The sequence below is a fragment of the Phoxinus phoxinus genome (assembly GCF_949152265.1).
Source record: "Phoxinus phoxinus genome assembly, chromosome: 9".
NCBI lineage: Eukaryota > Metazoa > Chordata > Actinopteri > Cypriniformes > Leuciscidae > Phoxinus > Phoxinus phoxinus.
This window is the reverse complement of record NC_136884.1, coordinates 35,203,438-35,226,319: the sequence shown is the minus strand read 5'-3', so window position 1 is coordinate 35,226,319 and position 22,882 is coordinate 35,203,438. Positions and strand designations below refer to the sequence as shown.

The 22,882-nt window shown below is 39.3% G+C and overlaps 1 protein-coding gene across 2 annotated transcripts; it reads left to right on the top strand.

The window, feature by feature from the left end:
• The first annotated feature begins 926 nt into the window (after positions 1-926).
• On the top strand, positions 927-21,695 carry LOC307004121 (uncharacterized protein). 2 transcript variants are annotated; one of them, XM_079623072.1, is made up of 4 exons: positions 927-994; positions 1,314-1,392; positions 1,631-1,715; positions 17,828-21,695. In XM_079623072.1, exons 3-4 carry the CDS (start codon positions 1,631-1,633, stop codon positions 18,757-18,759), a joined length of 1,017 nt encoding a protein of 338 aa, XP_079479198.1. In that variant the 5' UTR covers positions 927-994; positions 1,314-1,392; the 3' UTR covers positions 18,760-21,695. The 2 variants fall into 2 exon arrangements, with proteins under 2 accessions (XP_079479198.1, XP_079479199.1); XM_079623073.1 differs by lacking the exon at positions 1,314-1,392 and having other exon boundaries at positions 975-994; positions 17,828-21,522.
• The last annotated feature ends 1,187 nt before the right edge of the window (positions 21,696-22,882 follow it).

The following is a 22,882-nucleotide window of genomic DNA, read 5'->3' as shown; positions in this document are numbered from 1 at the left end:
GTAACGTTAGGCTAATGGCTGAATCGGAATTTATAAGCAAAATCACGGGAATCAATAGCCTAATACAGCCCAGTTGTGCTAAAATAAATATCATGAGACATCCATCATCAGATGAATGATATGGAAAAGTTAAGTTAGAGCCGCTAAAGCCAGTGCTACTACTACCCATGCGAACATGAACACTAAGCTTTTCCCTCCAAAAATATAGCCTAAAACTTATCTAAGTAATATACAGTACCTCGTTGCCCCTCCAAATGCAAAACTGACATGAACAAAATGCAATAACAGCTGAAAAAGTACTTGGGTATGTGTTTTATTTTATATTTACCGTTCAATAATGCAATCGCTGCTGTCTGTCCCATAGAATAACATGACAGCCAGCGTATGTTTTGGAACTATTGGGGCGTACACGAACCACGTGACAGCCATAGCGGCGACATCAAAGAGTGTCGCAACTCTTTCTCTCTATGGCTCTGGTAAACATCTTTAACAGCAATATATTTCTACAAATAACATGAATGGCCAAAATAATCATATAAATAAAATGGATATATCAGAGAACAGTGATAACCCTCCTTACCTTTCCACAAATAAATAATGTGTGTGTGTGTGTGTGTGTGTGTGTGTGTGTGTGTGTGTGTGTGTGTGTGTGTGTGTGTGTGTAACAAACTATATACTACACGTTACTTATTGTTGCATTTTTGATTGTTTTTGAGTTTGTTGCCCTTATGTTTAATTTTATTGACAAACTTAGTTAGCAAAATAATAGTTTTTGATAAAGCTTTTTTTTTTTTATCAAACTCTTTTTTTTTTTCTTACCCAGCAGTGGAATTCAACTTTGAACGACACCTTTATATGTTTTATAATTTGTATGTGGATTTCTATTGACTTCTGAGATTTTAGCGTTTGAACTGGACTTTTATTTTGGTGTGGTGATGTGACGTCATAAGGCTGCGCCGCGCTCCTGCATCTGTTGTGATTCTGCTGAAGAAAGGTTTGTGTTTTAAGCATTTAAAGAGTTTTAAGTTGTTCAATCCGTTTTTTAGTTTTTATAAGCGATGTAAAACATAATAATGATGTATTATTGAATGTAATTTTGTAATACTTTATCATTAATGAACGTTATTTTGTGTGGGTGAAGCGCATCCACACACGAGTAAAAGGAAAGATGCGTCTCATTTCAGTCCCTACTTAGTGAATCAGTTCATTATAAACACGAGTTGATCACTGATAAGTAGTTTTGAGAGAAACTGAGATTTTTGAAACTCCGAGTTAATTAAACCAAATGTTTTGCAAAATGATTAATTTTCAAGGTGCTCGAATCACCTCAAGCACGGACGACTCCTGCTGGTCAAACCGTGTAAATACAACGAGGACAACAAACACAAACAGGTGCAATGACAACTTTTGCTAAGTATAATCCATTAAATGTAATTTAAAAGTTATTAAATACCAACTAAATATGAACTGTCTGTTATAATGCTTTAGTTTAATCAGATAATTTAAGTCCATTAACTCTCTCTGACTGACTTCTCTCACCAGTGAACTGAACTACTGAACTAGATCTGATTGAGACGCACTCAGAGATTTAGTTTTGAGTGTTTTGCTTTGTGTTATTCTTATCTTAAAGATGGCGTTTATTAAAGAGGAGAGTGAAGACGTGAAGATTGAAGAAACATTCAGTGTGAAACATGAAGAAACTGAGGAACAAACAGGTCGGTTTCATTCTCAAAGCTGATCTCAGTCATTTGATCCTCATTGAAATGTCCAGCTCTACAGAAATGAATAGCTGTGTTACCACTGTCGGTTCAGTGTGAGCCAGGGCTTTAAACGGGCCGGTCTGGGCTAAAAGCCTCGGGCTGCAGCACCAAGCCCAAAACCACACTGTGTTTCCACCGTCGGGCCTGAAGCTCCACAGCGCTTCACTAAAACACACCTCTCTGGAACAGCGTCACACAAACCCATCAATTCACCAACAAATTAAGTTTTATCAGAAAATTAATCACAAAGAAATCACTGGAAACTAGCGAGATCGCAAAACGAACATGACAAAAGTGACTGTTTGTTGGCATTTTTGTTGTTTACTTAAAGATTTAAAGCCCAAGCATCGATGCTTTAACACAGTTTTACACTTATACGTGATACATTGACCATAATACATTTATTTATGTCAAGATTGCACTTTGTATTTACCATTATTTAACAAAAGAAAGAGGACACGCGTACTTATTCAGTCGTGTCTGTGTCTGTTTATTTGTAGTCACAGGACAGTATTTCTCTCACATTTAGAAAGAATAATAATTTCCACACATTTTCCACCAAAATACGGCCTGAGGGGTTTTAACACTCTCTCTCCGCATACAGTTATACTTCCAGTCAGAGGAACAGAGGAAGCTCTCGAAAATCCAGAGTAGCTTTATTTTATGATGATCACATGCAGAGCTAAATATGGATATCAGACAGACGACTGACAGATCAAATAAAATCACGATTGTGATCGACTATATGATTGGTCTGATTTCTTCAAGCGGTCGTATTTACCACGTTTACTAACGGTTACATCGCATATAAATAGTAGGGATGCACCGATATTCATTTAGCCTGATATCAATAATTCTTTATATTTGAAAGCTGATAACCGATATATTGGCCGATAAATCTAAATCCAAAAGTGTGTTATACTTTCAGAGCCTGATTACAAAAACAAAAGGCTCACTATTAAAAGCCATGTCCCAAAACTTAAATATAAATCAAACATATCCAGTTACAGCTAGTTTTATTTTATAAATGTTATTTTACACCTAGTTTAAGCCAGTGTAAGAATCCTTGAATTTTACAATTAATTTTACACACCTATGACTGACTTTCTTTTTTAAAAAGAAATTGGTAACACTTTACAATAAGGTTTAATTTGTTAGAATTAATTTGTTAATATGAACTAACAATGAATGAACAATACTTCTACAGGATTTACTAATCTAATGTTAATCTCAACATGACATTTGTTGTATCTGTTAGCATTAGTTAAAGGTACAATATGTAATATTTGTGTATTAAAATATCCCAAAATCACAAGGCCAGTGTTATATATTTTGTTAAGTTGATTACTTACAATATCCCAAATGTTTCCAACTATTTTTAAATCGTGAGAAAATTGTGATTTTTAACCGAGGAAGCGGGGCGTGTGAGCGCGGGTGAGCTGGAGTCGCCAGTCAATGGCGTCATATCCCCGTTAGCCTCGGTTTCCGCTCGCACTGCGCGGAGTCCTGGGGCCTGTTCCAGAAAGGAGGTTAAGTGAAAACTCTGAGTATGTTAACCCTGAAATGAGGGAAACTCTGGGTTTTCCGTTTCAGAATGGGAGGTATATCAAACCCGAGAAAGCAGAGTAAGTCAAGCCCGTTTCTGAAAAGGGGGTAACTTATACTCAGAGTCAGTTACCATGGCAACTTACTCTGTGAACCTAACCTGGTCGGGAGCAGGTTTTCTTTGGTAAACCCAGAGTTTCTTGCGGTCTCCTCCCCTTTTTTAAAGAGGAAGCGGTGTTTAAACACTTCATTCATTCTTTCTGTACATTTATTTATTGCTGTTTTTTCCGCTGTTTTAAAAAAGAAATTAATAAGATGAAGTATATATAACTCCTTAACTGGCAACTGAAAATACAGTTCATTAGAGTTACATCATGTAGTTCTAAACAAATTCTACAGAATTAAACTGTGGCATTTACTGAAAATCACTTGGGGGATAAGAATGTCCGTTTATACTTAGATATAAACTTCGATTCTATTGGCTACGCCACATACAAATGTGAATGTGTAGATTGTCTGATGTGTAGACACATAATATTAACATTACCCTGTAGGCCTCTCTGTGGCGCAGAAACTGTTTCTTCATACCCATCGTCCTGTGAAGATGAGCATTTGTACACTTTATAACACTATTTGTCATAATTTCTGGTGTATTGAGTAGGCAACTTACAACTGTCTGGGGTTCTGTTGGGACAGGAGGCTCCAAAAGACAGATATTAGTCTCTAGATAGATATTAGTCCCAATATCAGAATCTGTTGGGACCAACGAAAAACCCAACCCAAAGTAAAATAAATGGAAATATCAAAAATACCATAAAAAATAACACATAGACCTCTTACATTTTATGAAGGCCCTTGGATCTCCGGGAGTGACCGGCTCTGATGATATACACCCATGATATGCTCAAGCCTTACCTGATTGTATTATGGTTTTATATATTTTTCATTTTCAGCTGCTGCCACATTATTTTAATGCCTGCAGGATTGCACCTAGCCTTCATGAAAACTAAAATTAGGTTGAATAACTGTTCTTCCAGTTTCACCTGATATTATAACAGTTACTCTAAAATAGTTATTAATTACTAACTACAAATGACATCTTCAACAGTGTAATAGGGTATATGTCGAACGTCGCATTACGAAACCGGAAAACAGAACGCATCGCTTCCGGCTCAGGTCTTTTGTATGTGCTTCATGCATTTTTTTACTGTTTTACTCAAGATAACTTAAAAGGAGCGAGCAAAGATGATCATAACCAATGTCCCTCGCATGTGAAGATCGATATTTAAAAGTAAAAAAAAAAAAAAAATCTTCACACTAACATTAAGATATTTAAATAGAATAAAACGTCAATAACAAAGTGAGATAGGTAGGTTAGCTGATTACCTTAAAATTCCATAGATATCGGCGTCAGTTCATACGGCTGTTAACACTTTCTATGACAAGCGGATGCGATGAGACCAGGTTTCCGGTTTCGTCATGCGACGTTCGACATATACCCTATTAGATTAATGTAATAATTACTATCTTTAGAAAGTATTGGTCTACTTATTATTAATTACTAAGTCCCATATCAACCTCAACCACTTGAACAATACAATGAGGAGAGACAAGAAACTGCACTTTTAATGCTTTCAAAATGAACAATATACAATTGCATGAATTATTCTTGAATTGACCAAAGTATGTAGAGGGAGAAGGTTACATTCAAAATATACCTTTTAAAAATGTATGTTAAATCCACTGTTGTTTTATACAGATTTGTTCTATAGTCTATGCAGTAGCCTATTTAATGTAATTACATCATATTTTATTTTAAATTACAGAATAATTAAGAGTAGTCCCTTTAATTAAATTACAATATTTAGATTACATGGTAATTAATTACACCCAACACTGTATAACAGTAATTCCTCTTTGTGTCTGACGCTGTTGGCATGGTTACTCATAATATCTGCGCTCCATTGATAATGGCTTTCTATAGTTGTGGTGCACACGCTCAACTCAGAGTCAGTCAACTTAGAGTTGGTTGAACTAATTAATTTCAGCTGATCTGTAACCGAAAACTCAGAGTTTCCCATCTCAGGGTAAGTCAACTCAGAGTTCAAGTTTTAACTCAGAGTTGGTTGAACCTCCTTATTGAAACAGGCCCCTGGACAAATGCGGAAGTTGTACTTGTAGCGTCTATCAAGCAACAAATGTTAGCTTGTTTCGCGCAGTTGTTATGGAACACAATTATTCTTTACCGATTGCTTCTGGTTCTGTCGACAAAGACAAGTCCCATAAACGCATGGGTCAATGTTATATATTCCAAATGTAGCATTCGGTAATAGTTATGTTTATGTAAGGAAAGTATTATTGCTCTACTGTGCGTTCACACCGGACGCGAATAGCGTGTCAAATTCGCGCCTGCCGCGTCTAGTTATACGCTTGATCACTTTGTGTCCATTCGCGCGTCAAGAGCGAAATTGACGCTCGTAAAAACATACATTTGAAGCGGAATTTACGCGCGTCAGAGGCGAAATTTTCGAAACCCGTTGGCGGCCATCTTTTTACAAGATGTCTGATGTTGATAGATCATTTAAATAGTTGTAAACTAGCAGCACGGTGGCTTGCTAGCGAGTTAGTAGGTCAATAACGTGACACAAAAAATCTTACAACTTACCAGGTTGTACAATCTCCTCACTTATCTTCTTCCAAGCGAGGTTCTTTTTGTTCCTGTCTCTATAAAAGTATGAACTTGAGTCATATAATTCCAGGTGATCACTCACAGCTAAAATTAGTTTCTCCTCCATTTTGAATGAGTTACTGTCTTCGAGCAGGAGTTTGTTATGCTATGTCACTTCATGCCACGAGAAGCAATCAGGCTCCTGATTGGTTAACGCGGCGCGAATTGACGCAGAAGTTCAGATTTTTCAACTCTGGCGGCAGACGAGAATTCGTCAAGCGCGTGAATGCACAAAAAGCACTACATAAATAATTCGCGCTTAACACGCCAGACGCTCAATTCGCGCCATTTGCGCGAACGAGGCATATATGCGTCTACCGCGGCGCACTCTACGCCTCATTCGCGCTGCAGGTATTTTTTACGCGCGTAACGCGTCTTTGCATGGACTTAACATTGAAATCACTCGCGCCTGATGCGCTGTTCGCGTCCGGTGTGAACGCACCATTAGGCTTGTTTAGTTTATTGACATTGTTTATATATTATTTGCATATTGTACCTTTAATGCACTGTGAACTAACATGAACACAAATATTTTAATAACTTACATTTACCGGTAACTAAATGTATTCCTCTCTGTTAGTTCATGCAGTAACAAATGAGACCTTTTTATCTAACAATGAATAAATAAAAATAAATAATGCAAACAACTCATTGGACAACATTACTTGGGCTACATATAAAGAACCAAAATGCATTTGCTACTGATAAATAAAATATTAAAAGAATATGAGAACAATAAAAGTTATTCATAAGGATGCAGGGGTTTTCAAAGTGTGAGGCGCGCGTCCCCAGGGAGGCGTGGCGAGTGGTAAAAATTATAGCCTAATAATTCATTAATTTAAATTAATAAATGTAAAAAGTTAAATTGTTATTATTCTTAAAATAAGTCCTCGTTTACACTGCAGGACTTGATTGGTTACCGTTATCTGATTTTTTTGACCGTCCGAACACGTTCTTTCAATTGTATCCGATTCATGTTACACTTGCCATAGATCTGAAGCATCGCGCATGCCTAAAGGGTTAAATTCTCTTGCACAGATGGACGAACGCAAAATATGCTTGATGCTAGTATATGCTAATTGTCTTCATTTGTCTCCTCTCCACCAGTAAGCTGGTGTGTGGTGGGCGTTCTGGCGCAATATGACTGGCGGGAGCATATTGTGAGTAAATATTGGCTTTAACGAGGAGCAGTGGGTCTGAAATTTTAGGATGAGCAACCTTTGATATGTTGATATGTGTCAACGTTTGTCCACATTCCTCTCCTACGATGTTTCGTCGGGCCATCCGTCCCTGTGCAGAAGCGCGTCGGGTTGCTCTCGTCATTTAACCGCCTCAGAAAATCCGATCTGCCTGTTTTTGCCAGTCGCATTGACACATATCTGATTTATATCTGATTTATTTCCACATATGAATGAGGCCTGAAACCGATCTCGAAATATTCGAATGCATGCGTTTTTTTCCTGTTTGCACGGTCATAGAAGACATCCGATCTGTGTGACATGTGTTGCTGCCCAGCTTAAATAAGGTTTTGACTCTTCAAACTGATGATTCCCACACTTTATTTCAAGGTCCGTCGTCACAGATAAAAGCACCGTCAAACGCTTTACATCACCATGACACGCTGAGAATCAACGTAAGAGCTTGTACAAAAGAAAACAAAACACCAAAATTAATAAACATACACAAAAACCGAATGAGTTAGATTAATGACTTAAAACATACCAAAACATCATACAAAGCAACAACCAACAAGTAAGTTTGGCACAAAGAAAAAATCAAAACAAAATCATACAGATAACAGGAAGTCTAACCATACCTTGTTCTCCATTTAAACCAGGAGCTAAATCCTTTTAAGACTCCTTGCAAAACCGTGGACACCATGCCATCATGACATGCATGTCTGAGTCTCGTTCCATACTGAAATGTTTGGATATGCGCATTATATCCGCTCATGCGAGTGAGCGCCAAAATAAAAGACCTCCGTTACCAAAACACAAATTAAAATAAATAAATACCATACAAAATAAAGCAAACAATATGACAAAGTCATTAACACTCCCACCAAATTATGAGTGCAAATCTCACACCAAATCTACAAGCACGAATAATTTCCCCCTTATTTTTTTTTTTACCCTTTTTTACAATATGACCTCAAACAACATTAAAAATTCTAAACCATGAGTTCAGAAAAAATTAAAATGATACTCTTTGGACCTTTCAAATCTCAATACAAAACTTTCAAATACAAAAACACTAATGTCCCTCCATTAATAAAATTAGTTTCTGCACTAGTCTTTCAATTATGGACGGTTTGTTAATACGCTTGCCCTTTGCATTAAGCTTCGGGTCCCCTAGAAGAATCTGGGCTCTTCTCACAAGCCCATCGTCACTAGAAATGACTTCCTTTATTCTGCCAAGCCTCCATTCGTTCCTAGGCATTCCTTCTTCTTTGACAATAACAAGATCATCAACTTGAAGATTTCTCTTAGACACGTTCCACTTCTGTCGGGCGGTTATATTTGCAAGATATACTGTGCGCCAGCGACTCCAAAATTGCTCCTCCAAATACTGCACATGTCTCCATCTTTTCTGTGCAAATACATCCTCTCTGACGAAATTTCCTGGTGGAGGCAAAGCAGTCGTTGACTTTAACGTCAGCAGATGATTTGGAGTGATAGGCGCTAGACTTTGAGGATCAGTCAGACAATCAACAGTAAGCGGTCTACTATTCACAATGGCCATCGCTTCATACAAAAAAGCCCGCAAAGAAGAATCATTTAACCTTCCTGGATGAAGTGCAAGAGTGGCGTTTAGCACAGATCTTACTGTTCTAATTTGACGTTCCCACACGCCACCGGCATGACTTGCATGTGGTGCATTGAAGGTGAATTCGCACTGCTTCTCTGATAAGAAGGTTTTCACTCTTTCCACATCCATTTCCTTAAGTGCATTTTTCAACTCGTTTTTTGCTCCCACAAAGTTACTTCCTTAAACGGACCTTATCTGCTGCACAGTGCCCCTTATGGCAATAAAACAACGCAGAGCGTTGATGAAAGAATCTGCCGTCATATCAGTAAGCATCTCAATGTGTATAGCACGGGAACTGAAACAAGTAAAAAGAAGACCATACCGTTTATGGATACTTCTGTTCTGCTTGATAGAAAATGAGCCAAAGCAGTCCATACCAGTAAATGTAAATGGAGGTGATGGAACCACTCTCTCCATGGGAAAGTCAGCCATTCTCTGTTCTTCAACAGGTCGCCTGTGATTTCTGCAAACAATACAGCTCCTAATACAGGATGTCACAATTCTATTAATTCCTGGTATCCAAAATCCATTAGATCTTATCTCATTCACAGTGAATCCTTTCCCTTGGTGCGCAACTTTGTTGTGAAAGTGAGTGACAATCATTTTTGTGATCCGATGATTTCTTGGAATTACTATGGGATGTTTCACAGAGTCTGGAAAGGTTGAATGGCAAAGTCTACCTCCCACCCGCATCACACCATCTTCATCCATGAAAGGGTCGAGAGAGTACAATGTACTGCGAGACGAGACACCCTTTCCACTCTTTATCTCTCTCAGATCATCTTCGTAGGAACTGTCTTGCAGACATTTTATTACATGAAGTTCTGCCCTTTGTCGCTCAGACACAGTACTGAGATGGTTAGATTTGTCTTTATTAGCTCTCCTTAAAGGAACACTCCGACTTTTTTGGACTTTAGCCTATTCAACTTATCCCCCAGAGTTAGATAAGTCCATACATACCTTTTTCATCTCCGTGCGTGCTATAAGTCTGTTTGACGCACCCACCGCTAGCCTAGCTTAGCACAAAGACTGGATGTGAATGGTTGCAGCTAGCATACTAATCCAAATAAGTGACCAAATAACGCAAACATTTTCATATTTACATGTTGTGATTTGTATAGTCACAGAGTGTACAAAAAACAAAGTCACATGAGACACAGACATATTTTAACCGTATAAATACTGGGAACTATATTCTCAGAAGGCGGAAGCACTGCTACTTGGGCGCAGCACCTGAGACGCGCTCTGAAAGAACTCTCTGCTCCTCACCACGGCGCTGCGGTTATCACTCCGCCCAAGTAGCAGTGCTTCGCCTTCTGAGAATATAGTTCCCAGTATTTATACGGTTAAAATATGTCTGTGTCTCATGTGACTTTGTTTTTTGTACACTCTGTGACTATACAAATCACAACATGTAAATAGGAAAATGTTTGCGTTATTTTGTCACTTATTTGGATTAGTATGCTAGCTGCAACCATTTACATCCAGTCTTTGTGCTAAGCTAGGCTAGCGGTGGGTGCGTCAAACAGACTTATAGCACGCACGGAGATGAAAAAGGTATGTATGGACTTATCTAACTCTGGGGGATAAGTTGAATAGGCTAAAGTCCAAAAAAGTCGGAGTGTTCCTTTAAAAGACGAGCCACCGCTCTGATTGCTCTTGATCAGGAAGAAAACTTTAAAAGAAGATCTATCAAGCTCGGATTTTTTGTGCAATTAGTCTTCAAAGTATAACATAGTTTTACCTCTGGATCTCCAAGCAGAAGTTCAGGAACATGTTCTTCTAATGCAGATGTTTCTTTGTCCCACAAGAACTTAGGGCCAGTGAACCAGTTTGAGGTGAGTAACTCCTTCGCGGTCAAACCCCTTGATGCATGATCAGCAGGGTTCTCCTCCGTTGGAACATACCTCCACTGCTGGGGAGTTGTACTGAGATGTATTCTTTGTACGCGATTAGCGACAAAAGTATGAAATCTGCGTGCCTCATTACTTATGTATCCCAGTACTACTTTGGAGTCTGTCCAAAACGTCTCCTCAAAAACAGCATAGTCTAATTCTCTCTTGAGCACACTGCTTGTTTTGACGGAAACAACGGCAGCCGTTAACTCTAATCTGGGGATTGTTGTAATTTTAAGAGGTGCAACTCTTGATTTTGCCATCACCAGTGCACAACGAATGTCTCCTTCCTCATTTTTGAGTCTCAAATATGAACATTGACCATATCCATGGGCACTAGCGTCAGAGAAGTGATGCAATTCAACTCGAACAGCTTTTCCGAAACCAGATGGTGCATATGTTTGCGGTACATCTATTCTCTGCAGATGGTTTAACTCTTGTCTCCATCGCTCCCACCTTAGATTAAGTTCATCTGAAAGAAGGTCATCCCATCCGCTGCCACGCTTACACACATCCTGCAGTATTCCTTTTCCACTCAACAGCACAGGTGCAATCAGTCCCAAAGGATCATAAACGGAAGCAACAGTAGACAAGATGCGACGTCGAGTAACAGGTTGATCTTTCAACTGAACTTTGAACTTGAAACAGTCTGATTCTCTTTCCCACTGTATCCCAAGAGTTCTTTCTAAGGGTAGCTCATCAAATGAAAGGTCACAATTTTTCATGTCAGGACTCTTCTCTGAAGTGGGAATGCCTTCCAGCACTATTTTGCTATTTGACACAAATTTGTGGAGCCGTAGACCACCTATAGCACAGAGCTTTCGTGCCTCATCTGCAACTTTAATAGCTTCTTCAGCATTTTCTACACTGATCACTCCGTCATCCACATAGAAATTTCTTATCACAAACTGTGAACCTAGTGGATACAGTTCGCTGTTTTCCGTTGCAAGATGTTTCAAGCCATAATTTGCACACCCGGAGGATGAAATTGCACCAAAGAGATGAACTTTCATGCGGAATTCACTCACGGGGTGGCTAAGATTGCCATCCTTCCACCATAGGAAGCGCAGAAAGTCTCGATCAGATTCGTTGACATGAAACTGATGGTACATTTTCTCTACATCACACATGAGTGCGATGGGGTGTTGACGAAATCGAATTAAGATTCCATTTAAACTGTTTATCAAATCAGGACCTTGAAGTAAGTGATCGTTTAAGGAATAACCTGCATATCTTGCAGAGCAATCGAAGACCACACGCAATTTATCTACCTTCTTCGGATGGAAAACACCGTGATGAGGTAAGTACCATATCTCTCCTTCCTTGCCATCGTGATATACCTCCTCAGCGTCTCCTCTCTGCAAGATTTCACTCATGAATTCATTGTAACGTTTCTTATACAACTCATCCTTCGTCATTTTTCTCTTGAGATGGTCGAGTCTGACCATAACACATTTTTTATTGCTTGGCAAGTTGGGTCTCAGTTTAAAAGGAAGCGGCATTTGATAATGGCCGTGAACATTCCTCCGTATACCTTCCTTTAACTTCTCAAGAAAAAGAACATCATCCTGTGAAATCTTTGCGCTCTCTTCTTCATTATCTTTAAAATCACTCTCAAGGACACGAATGACATCACCTGGTGTGATGGAAGGAAGCTCCTTGACCGCAATGCGGTGACACAATCTACTGACTCCAGGCAGAGCAGAGTATGGTGAAGAACAACCCACTATACTCCATCCTAAGTCCGTCCGAATAGCGTAGGGTTCATCATCTCCTCCTGCTATTACTTCTCTCTGGGTGTCATTGACCTTGAACAATTGTAGCCTATTAAAAGAGCAACATCACAGTCCTGCAATGGGGGTATCTTATCCACAATGACCGCAAGATGATTCCAGTTTTTAGCGACTTCACAAGTAGGAATGTGACTACGATTAACCGGTATGCAGTCTTTGGTGTAAGTAGGTGGTAAATTAATATAATCACCAGACTTGTATGCTCTCACTTGAAGTCCTGATACTCTTTCACTCTGCAGAATAGTATCTTTTCCCAGCATGGTGGTAAGCTTCAGTTTAACTGGAAACGTTGTTGCCTGTAGAGCATCAGTCACTCCTTTGTCAATAAACGTAGTATCACTCTGTGAATCCAACAGCGCATACACCAGTTTCTCACAACTTGGATTTTGTTTCACAGATACCCAGACAGGTACAATCATTGAAGTACACGCATTTCGTTCTTCCCCATTTACACTCAAGGCCACTGCATTCATCGTCCTATCAGGATCGTTTTGAGTCGGAACAGCAGAAGATAAAGTCCTTACCATTTTCACAAAATTGTCATCATGTAGACTAGTTGGATGCTTCCTTTTGCAGGCATTACAAGTGAGACGATAACGACACTCTCTTGCATTGTGACCAGACTTCAAGCATCCATAGCAAAGCCTCTTCTCTTGGATAAACTTTCGTCGCTCCTCTAATGGTTTGCTGAGAAAACTGAAACAGCTGTCAAGTTGGGGGTTGTCTCTCTGGCAAAGTATGCACAGAATTTCATTCACTGGTTTGGCAGCCTCTCGACGTTCGTTTGAGTGGTGAAAACTCTTACTCTGTTTCTCGTGGTCTCTTTCAGATTGGCCTTTCCAGTGACAGGTTCTGCAACATGAAGAGCATAAAACAAGGTAACTGGGTTGCAAGCAACCTCTGCTTCAGTAGACACAAAGGCAGCAAATTCTTTAAAAGTGGGATACTCGTGATTTTCAGAAAGAGATCTGGTGACTTGACGATTCCATCTGCCAATTGCCCAATCAGGTAATTTCAGCACAAGTTTCTGATTTTCTTGGTAATCATTTAAAATTTGAAGGCAGCTTGCCAGCCTTTCTCTGAACGCTTTTTGTATCACAAATGGTTGGCCATAACGATTGTTTAGTCTGCCCCACGCATCTTGATAGGCTTCATCATCGGTTCTGAAGAAAGTTCCTTCTAAAGCTTTTCTAGCAGGACCACTCACATATTTCTTGAGATAAAACATCTTATCAGCAGGAGAAAGAGTTTTCTTGTCAATAAGTGCTGCAAAGGTTTGCTTAAACTCAATGAAATGAATGGGGTCACCATCAAAAACAGGAGGCTCTGGCACTGGCAGCTTGCTCATGGTCAGGCCATCTTGGAATGCTTGAGCAAGAAGAGTAGCTTCAGTCGTTGCTGCTTTAACTCTCTCCCTTTTAAATTTATGATGCACCCCTTGAAAAGTTTCTTGCCTTTTCACATTTGTTTGAGAGAAATCTGATTCGGATTCGCTTGCGCTACTACATTCCTTGGACAAATTAGTCTTTTCTTTATCAATCTCTTGATTGTAGACCTCTAGTTTAGCTTGAGCTGCTTTCAGATGCCTTTGTGCTTGAATTTGCTCTAGTTCCTTCAACTCGACGTCAACAGCCCTTTTATGTTGTTCTTCTAACTGCTTTATCTTTTCCCTTTGCTCTGATTCTTCTAATAGAACATTGTATGCAGCTTGCTTAGCTGCCACTTCTGCTGCAGCGTCTACACGTTTGGCTTCTAAACTTGATACAACAGAGTGATGACTGGAGTAATTACTAGCTTTCTGACTAACTCGTGAAGCAGTTGAACCAAAGATTGAATGGGCATATTGATGGTCTAATAAGGTACGAAGACGACTTCTCTCCCTTTCAACATCAAAATCATCTAAACCCGTTATTCTTTCATAAATGATTTTAGTGATGTCGGCTGTAACTGCTTCACAAGCGTCCATTTTTCTCCTCATTTCAATAGTAGGTGATTCACGCTCTCTAACATCATTGTACGCACTCAAAACTTTGTTTTTGGCCTCTTCCAAAGTGTCAACCAGAATAGCTAGCTGAGTCACTAGCGCATCTGATTTAAGGTGCTCACGTGTACTACGAGCTTCTATTTTCCATTGATTATATAAAGATACAACCTTTTTCTCCTTTTTTTGCAGCCCTTCCTGCTGATACGCTAACATTTTTTCAGTAGGAACAGGCGTGTGCTTTGAACGACGTGCACTCACTTTGAGTTCCTGCATGATGGCTATCAGCTTCCCTCTCTGCCCCTTTTGCCCCTGCATCTGATTCTAACATTTTTCTTATATGTCTGCAGTTCACCAATTACATAACATTATTCACATTTAACATTTCTCTTAAACGTGAGGCTCATTCAATCCACTTTAGTCCATCAGTAGGTGATTTACACGCAACAATGTCCATCAACCTTTTAAATCATGCAAAATGAATGAGAAAAGATATGTCTTTGGAATTAATTTCATTTCTTTGCCTTTGGTACTCACTACTGATGTTAAAACAGCAATAATGTTATTTGAAACGGTAATATTAAAGAGGTTTAAAAAAATATGTATTTTTTTAAACATTGATGCATTATTACAGGGGTTTTCAAAGTCTAAAACAGCGGGCCTCCCTTTGTATACAAAGTTGTTAACTCAACAAAACACATCCTATATAAGATAAATCAGATATTTACACTACAAAGACTTAATATTACGACTTATTTCTGCACAAAATGACGCGAATCCACAAGCGAACTTGCCTGTGCTGGTCAGAATGTGTAACTCCTGTTGTGGATGCGTTTGTTCCCACAATAACGCGCTGAAAAGGCAACTACACCCAGATAATTCACAAGGTTTTATTACAATAGTGTTCTCATTATAATGTTATGACAGTCCCAGTAGTTATTAATGTTGTGCATTGCTGTTTGAGCTAAGAGCACTGAAGCTAAAGACAATGTAGCGCTTTGCTGCATCGTTAATTAACTCAACCAAACACATCCTATATGAGATTAATCAGATATAAATACACAAATTAAACATATTACAACTAACAATGGCTGTGAATGCCCAAGCGAACTTGACTGTGTAACTCCGTAGACGCGCTCTTTCCACAACAATGCGCTGAAACACGGGCAAACAAAGAATTTAGTCAGAAATTTACATTTAGTCATTTAGCAAGACGCTTTTATCCAAAGCAACTTACAACTGAGGATTACAGCAAGCGAGTCATCGTGAAGAGGCAAAAATAACGCAAGAAGTGCTCAAAATACAAAGTTCAGGCATTGCTCAGAGTAGCATAAGCCAAACAAGAGAGGATTAAAGGAAAAGGTATTTAAAAAAAAAATGTTTATGTCAAGTGCTCACGGAAGAGAAAGAAAAGGGTATTTACTATTATTTAACAAAAGAAAGAGGACATGCATACTTATTCAGCCGTGTCTGTTTATTTGTAGTCACAGGGCAGTATTTCTCTCACGTTTAGAAAGAATAATAATTTCTACTAATACAAAAATACGACATTGAGGAGCTCTTTTACAGTCGTGTTCTCATTATAATGTTATGTAACCTTGTATATGACAGACTTGCGCTGCACTTAAAGGATAATTCCGGTATTTAACACCTTGAGTCTATAATGTAGTTTGTTTTGGATGAACAAGAGTGGTGAACAACATTTTTTTGACAATGGTTCCTCTCTCGAGTTTTTGACTATAAAAGAATTGGCCATGGACCCATTTAACATTGGAGTCAATGGGCATGTCCGAAAATGTCATTAAAACAGCCAATAATGTTCGTTTACAAAACTGTGCAACTCACCGAGTTGATTTTTCAGCTGGGGAGCTGATTTTTCTCCAGCTCCCCAGAGCAAGAGAGAGAAGGGGTTTAAATATTACATCTCTCAGTATTTGCATAATTTTGAAGGTAACGTTAAGTCACAACAACATCCATGCTACGTGCTCAAGCTATGCTATCTGGTAACTGTTATGTTATTCAAATTCAAATGCATGTATAAAGCACTGAATAAAACAACACAGTTGACCATAGTGCTGTACAAGCAGTAAAACAGTGAGCAGAGAAAAAACTGCATATCCATATATCTAAATGGGTAATATAAAACTTCATAAAACATTCAAAAACATATATTATAAAAAGGAAATAAATGACACTAGTAGGCTACCCTTCACACTTATCTTGATCGAACGCTATCATAAAAAAATATGTTTTCAGATGGCTTTTAAAGTGTAGGAAGGTCCCTGATATATAAAGGTAAACTGTTCCATAATTTAGGTACTGCGACCGCAAACGCGCAATCCCCTCTGGACTTCATCTTAGACCGAGGAACAAGACGTTTCTGAAATTGTGATCGTAATGATCTCATTGACTTTTGTTCCTGGATTAGATCAGCAATATAAGATGGGGCTTAACCATGTAGAGATTTAACGACAAATAACAGAATTTTAAAATGAATATCTAAAAGTCGAAATCATGCGTTAGTGCATTTTTCCGAACAGTTTGTGTTAGCCATTGTTTTGTTTATGATGTTCGGAGGCTATGTTGTTGACAACCACTCCTACACATGTCATACAGGGAGTAAAGGTATCCGACGTTGGTTCGTTCGTTATCAAGTTAGGCTGTTTTCACACATATTTCTAGACAGGTCTCCCTTGCAAAATAGGTTCTAACCCCAGGGGCTTCTCCTGGTTAAAGGGTATAATATAATAATAATAAATAATTAGTAGCCTAAAAACTTCCGTCTAGTTGTCATGGATACGCAACGCTCCACTCTGTAAAGTGACTGCTTGGGTGCGGTGACAAAAAGCAGATGTGACTATGAATCTCCCCCCGATAGTGGCACGCAGCAATGGTGGTTATTACCACCGACTGCCCTTTGAAAAGTGAATCGTTTTTTTTAATGTTTTAGGTCCATTGCGAACGATTAAACTAATTTAACGCCGGACCACTGATGTAAACAAGACGGCAACCGGAAACGAAGTACCCAATTTCCGTCCTCAAGCCGGAAGTTAGCATTTTTCTCGTGCACAGAGCGAATTAAACAGTTCTTGGTAAAACTGGGTTTTTGATAAGGGGTCTGTCAGCTTGAAAGTATTTGGGATTTGTCCTAAACAAATACAAAAATAATAAATATTGGCAAGAGGTTCTGAGATTACAGGTAACAACTCTTTCAGTTGCTTAGTGGGTGTGGGATTCAGCATGTCTAAAGGTTTTGATGTCTGTTGCGTTGTGTCATTAAACTGGTGTTGACTTGTATTTGTCTCTTTTCTCCTTAGACATGATGCCGCTGAAAGAGGATGGGGAAGTGCTGAATGAAGTGGAGGAGAGGGATCAATATGAGAAACATGATTCCACAACTGGACAAAAACAGTTTAGTTGCTCACAGACTGAGAAATGTTCTTCACAAAAAAGAGTTCAACAGACAGAAACTTTAAGTTATTTCATCTGCCCTCATTGTGGAAAGAGTTTCCCTAAAAAAGGAAGCCTTAAAGCCCACATGAATATTCACACGGGAGAGAAGCCCTACACCTGCCAACAGTGTGGGAAGAGTTTCACTACGAAAGGAATCCTTAAAGGCCACATGAGGGTTCACACCAAAGAGAAGCCTTTCACCTGTCCTCAGTGTGGACACTGTTTCACACAAAAAGGAAGCTTTAACAGACACATGAGGATTCACACTGGAGACAAGCTTTACATCTGCAAACTGTGTGATAGGAGTTACACAACAGAACTAAACTTAAGGTATCACATGAACAGTCACACCGGAGAGAAGCCGTTCACATGTGAACAGTGTGCAAAGAGTTTCAGTCACAAAGTAACTCTTAAAAGGCACCTGAGGACTCACTCAAGAGAAGACTGTTGTATATGTCATCAGTGTGGAATGAGTTTCACAGATGGAAATCTTCTTACGGCGCACATAATAACGCACACCGGAGAGGAGCCTTACATGTGCCATCACTGTGGGAAGACTTTCTCAAACAAAGCAAACCTTGAGGTCCACATGAGAGTTCACACCGGAGAGAAGCCTTACACCTGCCCTCAGTGTGGGAAGAGCTTCAGATTTAAAGGAAACCTTCAGACGCATATAAGAGTTCACACCGGAGAGCGGCCTTACACGTGTCTCCAGTGTGAAGTGTGTTTCACATATCATAGGGACCTGAAGCGTCATTTGCAAACTCATTCTGGAATTGAGTGTTCCTCAATTTAACTCCTCCGCCATTGGCAAAAAATGTCCAGCTTCCGTGTTTTCACTGTTATACTGTAGGGGGCGCTATGACATCTTCTGAACAAGTACTGCATCTCCTGATCAAAACACAGGCGAAGCAGAAGCAGAAACAAGCGATAGGCTGCATCCCAATTCGCCTACTTATACTACACCCTAAAAGTATGTATTCTTTTTGTGAAGAAAAAGTACATGCTTTTGAGTGTGTAGCAAAAGAGTAGGCAAGCTTTGGGACATACTACTTCCTCATCTTTAACGGACAGATCTGTAGTGTGCATCCTGTCACTGTAAACTGCCCTGTCAATCATCTTGTCACAGTTAAAATCCTCCATTCAATCTAATTTAATTTCCTACCGTTTCGGAGAGAAATGTAGTCGCACGTTCATCTGCCAGTCGCGGGTCTGTCATGCGGAGACTCCCCGTGTGTTTGCAATTTGAATGTAATGATGCATTTAAAAGTTAATGGCTAAACGTGTCTTTACAAAAGTTCACAATGCTGCTGGAGATGCAATATAATGTGGACAACATAAAATAAATACATTTTCGTCTGGTTAGATACTGATAATTAATCACTCTAACCCCTTTATCTAAACCTCTCTACATAACGCCGGACTCGCGCGTCCTCCATGTCTGTAGTTTTTAAACACTTTTCACTCGTGTTTGTAGTTATAACCGAATCCTCGTCCAGCGCGCGATGGGTTATGGGCAATATCAGCTGTTGGAGTGCGCATCGATCTGCACTTCGGATTCTGACCGGAAATAGTAGACCATCCGGGTGTCTTTGGACCACTCATTTCAACATACTACGATTTGGGACGTACTAATTTTACTTTCGAATACTATTTAGGACGGATAGTATGCGAATTAGGACGCAGCCATAGTAAATGTCAAGTCAAGTCACCTTTATTTATATAGCGCTTTTTACAATACAGATTGTATCAAAGCAGCTTCACAGTGATAACATGAAAATAATACAAAAAACATTTTCATCATCGTCCACCTTTAAGGCAGATCTATAATATTTTTGAATATTAAATGTCCCCAACTAAGCAAGGCAACAGCGGCAAGGAACCAAAACTCCATCAGGTGACAGAATGGAGAAAAAAACCTTGGGAGAACCCAGGCTCAGTCGGGGGCCAGTTCTCCTCTGGCATATGAGTGAACAGTGTATGATTATGATTCAGGAGCATTACAGGTCAGAAGTCAGAATGAATCAGAGTATTTGTCCAGTTCCGGTTGGTTGAAGTCGGAGTGGAGAGGAGGAGAGACTGGTTGACACTTCAGGTCAGCGGCGTCGTCGTGTCCTGGCGCTGGTCCTTCATCAGATCTGGATACGGCCTGGTTCCGGTGGACAGCAGTAAACCTCGGGATAGACAGAGAGACTAATATTAGCGTAGACGCCATCCTTCTTATGATGTACCAAGTACATCAGGATTTACGGGAAGTGTTCCCGGTCCCGGCTGTTCTAAACTATTCAGCCTAATTATATAAGTCTATAATGTGTTATGTGTATGCTAGGCCGAAGAGATGTGTTTTTAGTCTAGATTTGAACTGACAGAGTGTGTCTGCTTCCCGGACAATGTTAGGAAGACTGTTCCAAAGTTTTGGTGCTAAATAGGAAAAGGATCTACCGCCAGCAGTCGATTTTGATATTCTAGGTATTATTAACTGGCCGGAATTTTGAGATCGCAGTAGACGTGAAGGACTATAATGCGTTAAGAGCTCGCTCAAGTACTGCGGAGCTAAACCATTTAGTGCTTTGTAAGTGATCAGCAATATTTTAAAATGTATACGTTGTTTAATAGGCAGCCAATGCAGTGTTGACAGAACGGGGCTAATATGGTCATACTTCCTGGTTCTGGTAAGAACTCGAGCTGCTGCGTTTTGGACCAGCTGTAGTTTGTTTATTAAGCGTGCAGGGCAACCACCCAGTAGAGCATTACAATAATCTAGCCTTGAGGTCATGAACGCATGAACTAATTGTTCTGCATTATTCATTGAGAGCATATGACGTAATTTAGATATATTTTTAAGATGGAAGAAAGCGGTTTTACAGATACTAGACACATGACTTTCAAATGAAAGATTGGTATCAAAGAGCACACCCAGGTTTCTAACCGACGACGAAGACTTAACAGAGCAGCCATCAAGTGTTAGACAGTATTCTAGGTTATTACGTGTGGAAGTTTTTTGTCCAATAATTAGAATCTCTGTTTTTTCTGAATTTAGTAGTAGGAAATTACTAGTCATCCAATTTTTTATATCAGCTATGCATTCCGTTAATTTTGTGAATTGGTAGGTTTCGTTAGGTTTTGAAGAAATATACAGCTGAGTATCGTCGGCATAACAGTGAAAGCTAATTCCATGTTTCCTAATGATATCTCCTAATGGTAGCATGTACAGAGTGAACAGCAGCGGTCCTAGTACTGAGCCTTGTGGTACGCCATACTGAACTTGTGATTGATAAGACATCTCTTCATTTACTGATTAGCTTTAACAGAGGTCTGAAACAATGGCTGAAGTCAAGGCAAATCTGCACACATGGTGATGCTATAAGAAATTAATATTGATGATGTGTATTGTTTACATTTTTTAAACATTGTACTGTTTTGCACTATGTTTTGTATATTGCATTGTTATGTTTTATGAAATACGTAGCCTCCTATGGACAAGTGTTGCAAATTAGCAGTCTTGCTATAACACTAAAAAAACAATGTATCTGGTGCGTCCAATGCTGTTGTTAATGTCCATATCAAATAAATAAATAAATAAAGAAATACACAAAAAACACTCACAGATAAGTGAAAAAACATGCAGATGTGAGGCTATTTTTGTTTGTGTGGAGTTTTAAATGGCTTGACCATTTAAAATGGCACAAGACAGTTTGTATGTGAGTCAAATAAAGGTTATGTTCACACCTGAGCTTAATGTGGGCCAAATCTGATTTTCTGCTAAACAATAATCAAACTAAAGGTTTGACTGTTAACATGACTTATTAAATGTGTCCCATTTCAGATACTGGTCTGAACAGTTGATGCTCCTACACTCCACCGTGTCATTTATTTGCATCTGTCACGTTGACTTGAGGCTTTTATTTGCTTTTGTCATGTATGTGAGCGCCCATGGCCATACCTGACCATCTCCTTTGCTAAAGTTTCAAATATCCAGCGGTTGTGGGAGACATCCTCTAATGTCTAAGGTTGTTTAGAAGAACCTCTTATATTTAATTCAGTTTAACACCTCAAAATCACAATATTAGATAAACTTGCTGTGAAATAACACAATGTAAATGGCTAAATGAAGAAACATGGTGTGGTTATTATTCCAGTCTGCATTCCTGAAACAGTTCCTGTCAGTGATGCGCGGGTTGATCCAAAATGAGTGGGTGCCTGCGGTCACCCGCGGTTACGAGTCATCCAAAAATATTTTTAATGATATTCGGGTCGCGGTCGGTCGGGTCGTTTGAAATAAAGATGCCAATTAAACCTTTGTAATTTATTTAGTACCAGACACAATTTTCTATGAAATACATAGGCCTACGCTTTATTGGCTGAATAACTGGCGTGAAGATGACGCACAAGCTCAGTCTGCAGATAGAGATGACAGTGGGAAATCCTTATTTACCTTTTGAATGTTGAGCGCGTTAACTTTTGAATAAAAGCTGACGCGGGACAAAATGCCCGATTTCCCAACACGTTGAACTGAGCAATGCCATTGTGCCATTTTAATAGGCTACTTTTAAACGCATACAGCTCAGTAATGTCAGTTTTATTGGGATTTTAGTCGGATTTTTGTTGGGAAAGTCGGGGGAGAGACGCACACTTCGATTAGACTGGATAAACACATGCAGCATCTTAATTGTTAAGAAAATGAAACGAAATAAATGAATAAATCAAGCCTTTATTACATAACACTAGGCTATATCATACAGCATTCAGAAAAATGCGGCCGCACCCCTAGTTCCTCCGTCTATGTCCCAATGACGCTACTTTGAGTATTTACTAGCTACTTTTAAAAAATGCGGGTCGGGTACAATATTTTCTTTCTTTTTTTTGCGGTCCGAGTTGTGGGCGGGTTAGTTGAGAACATCGGTCGGGTGCGGGTTGTT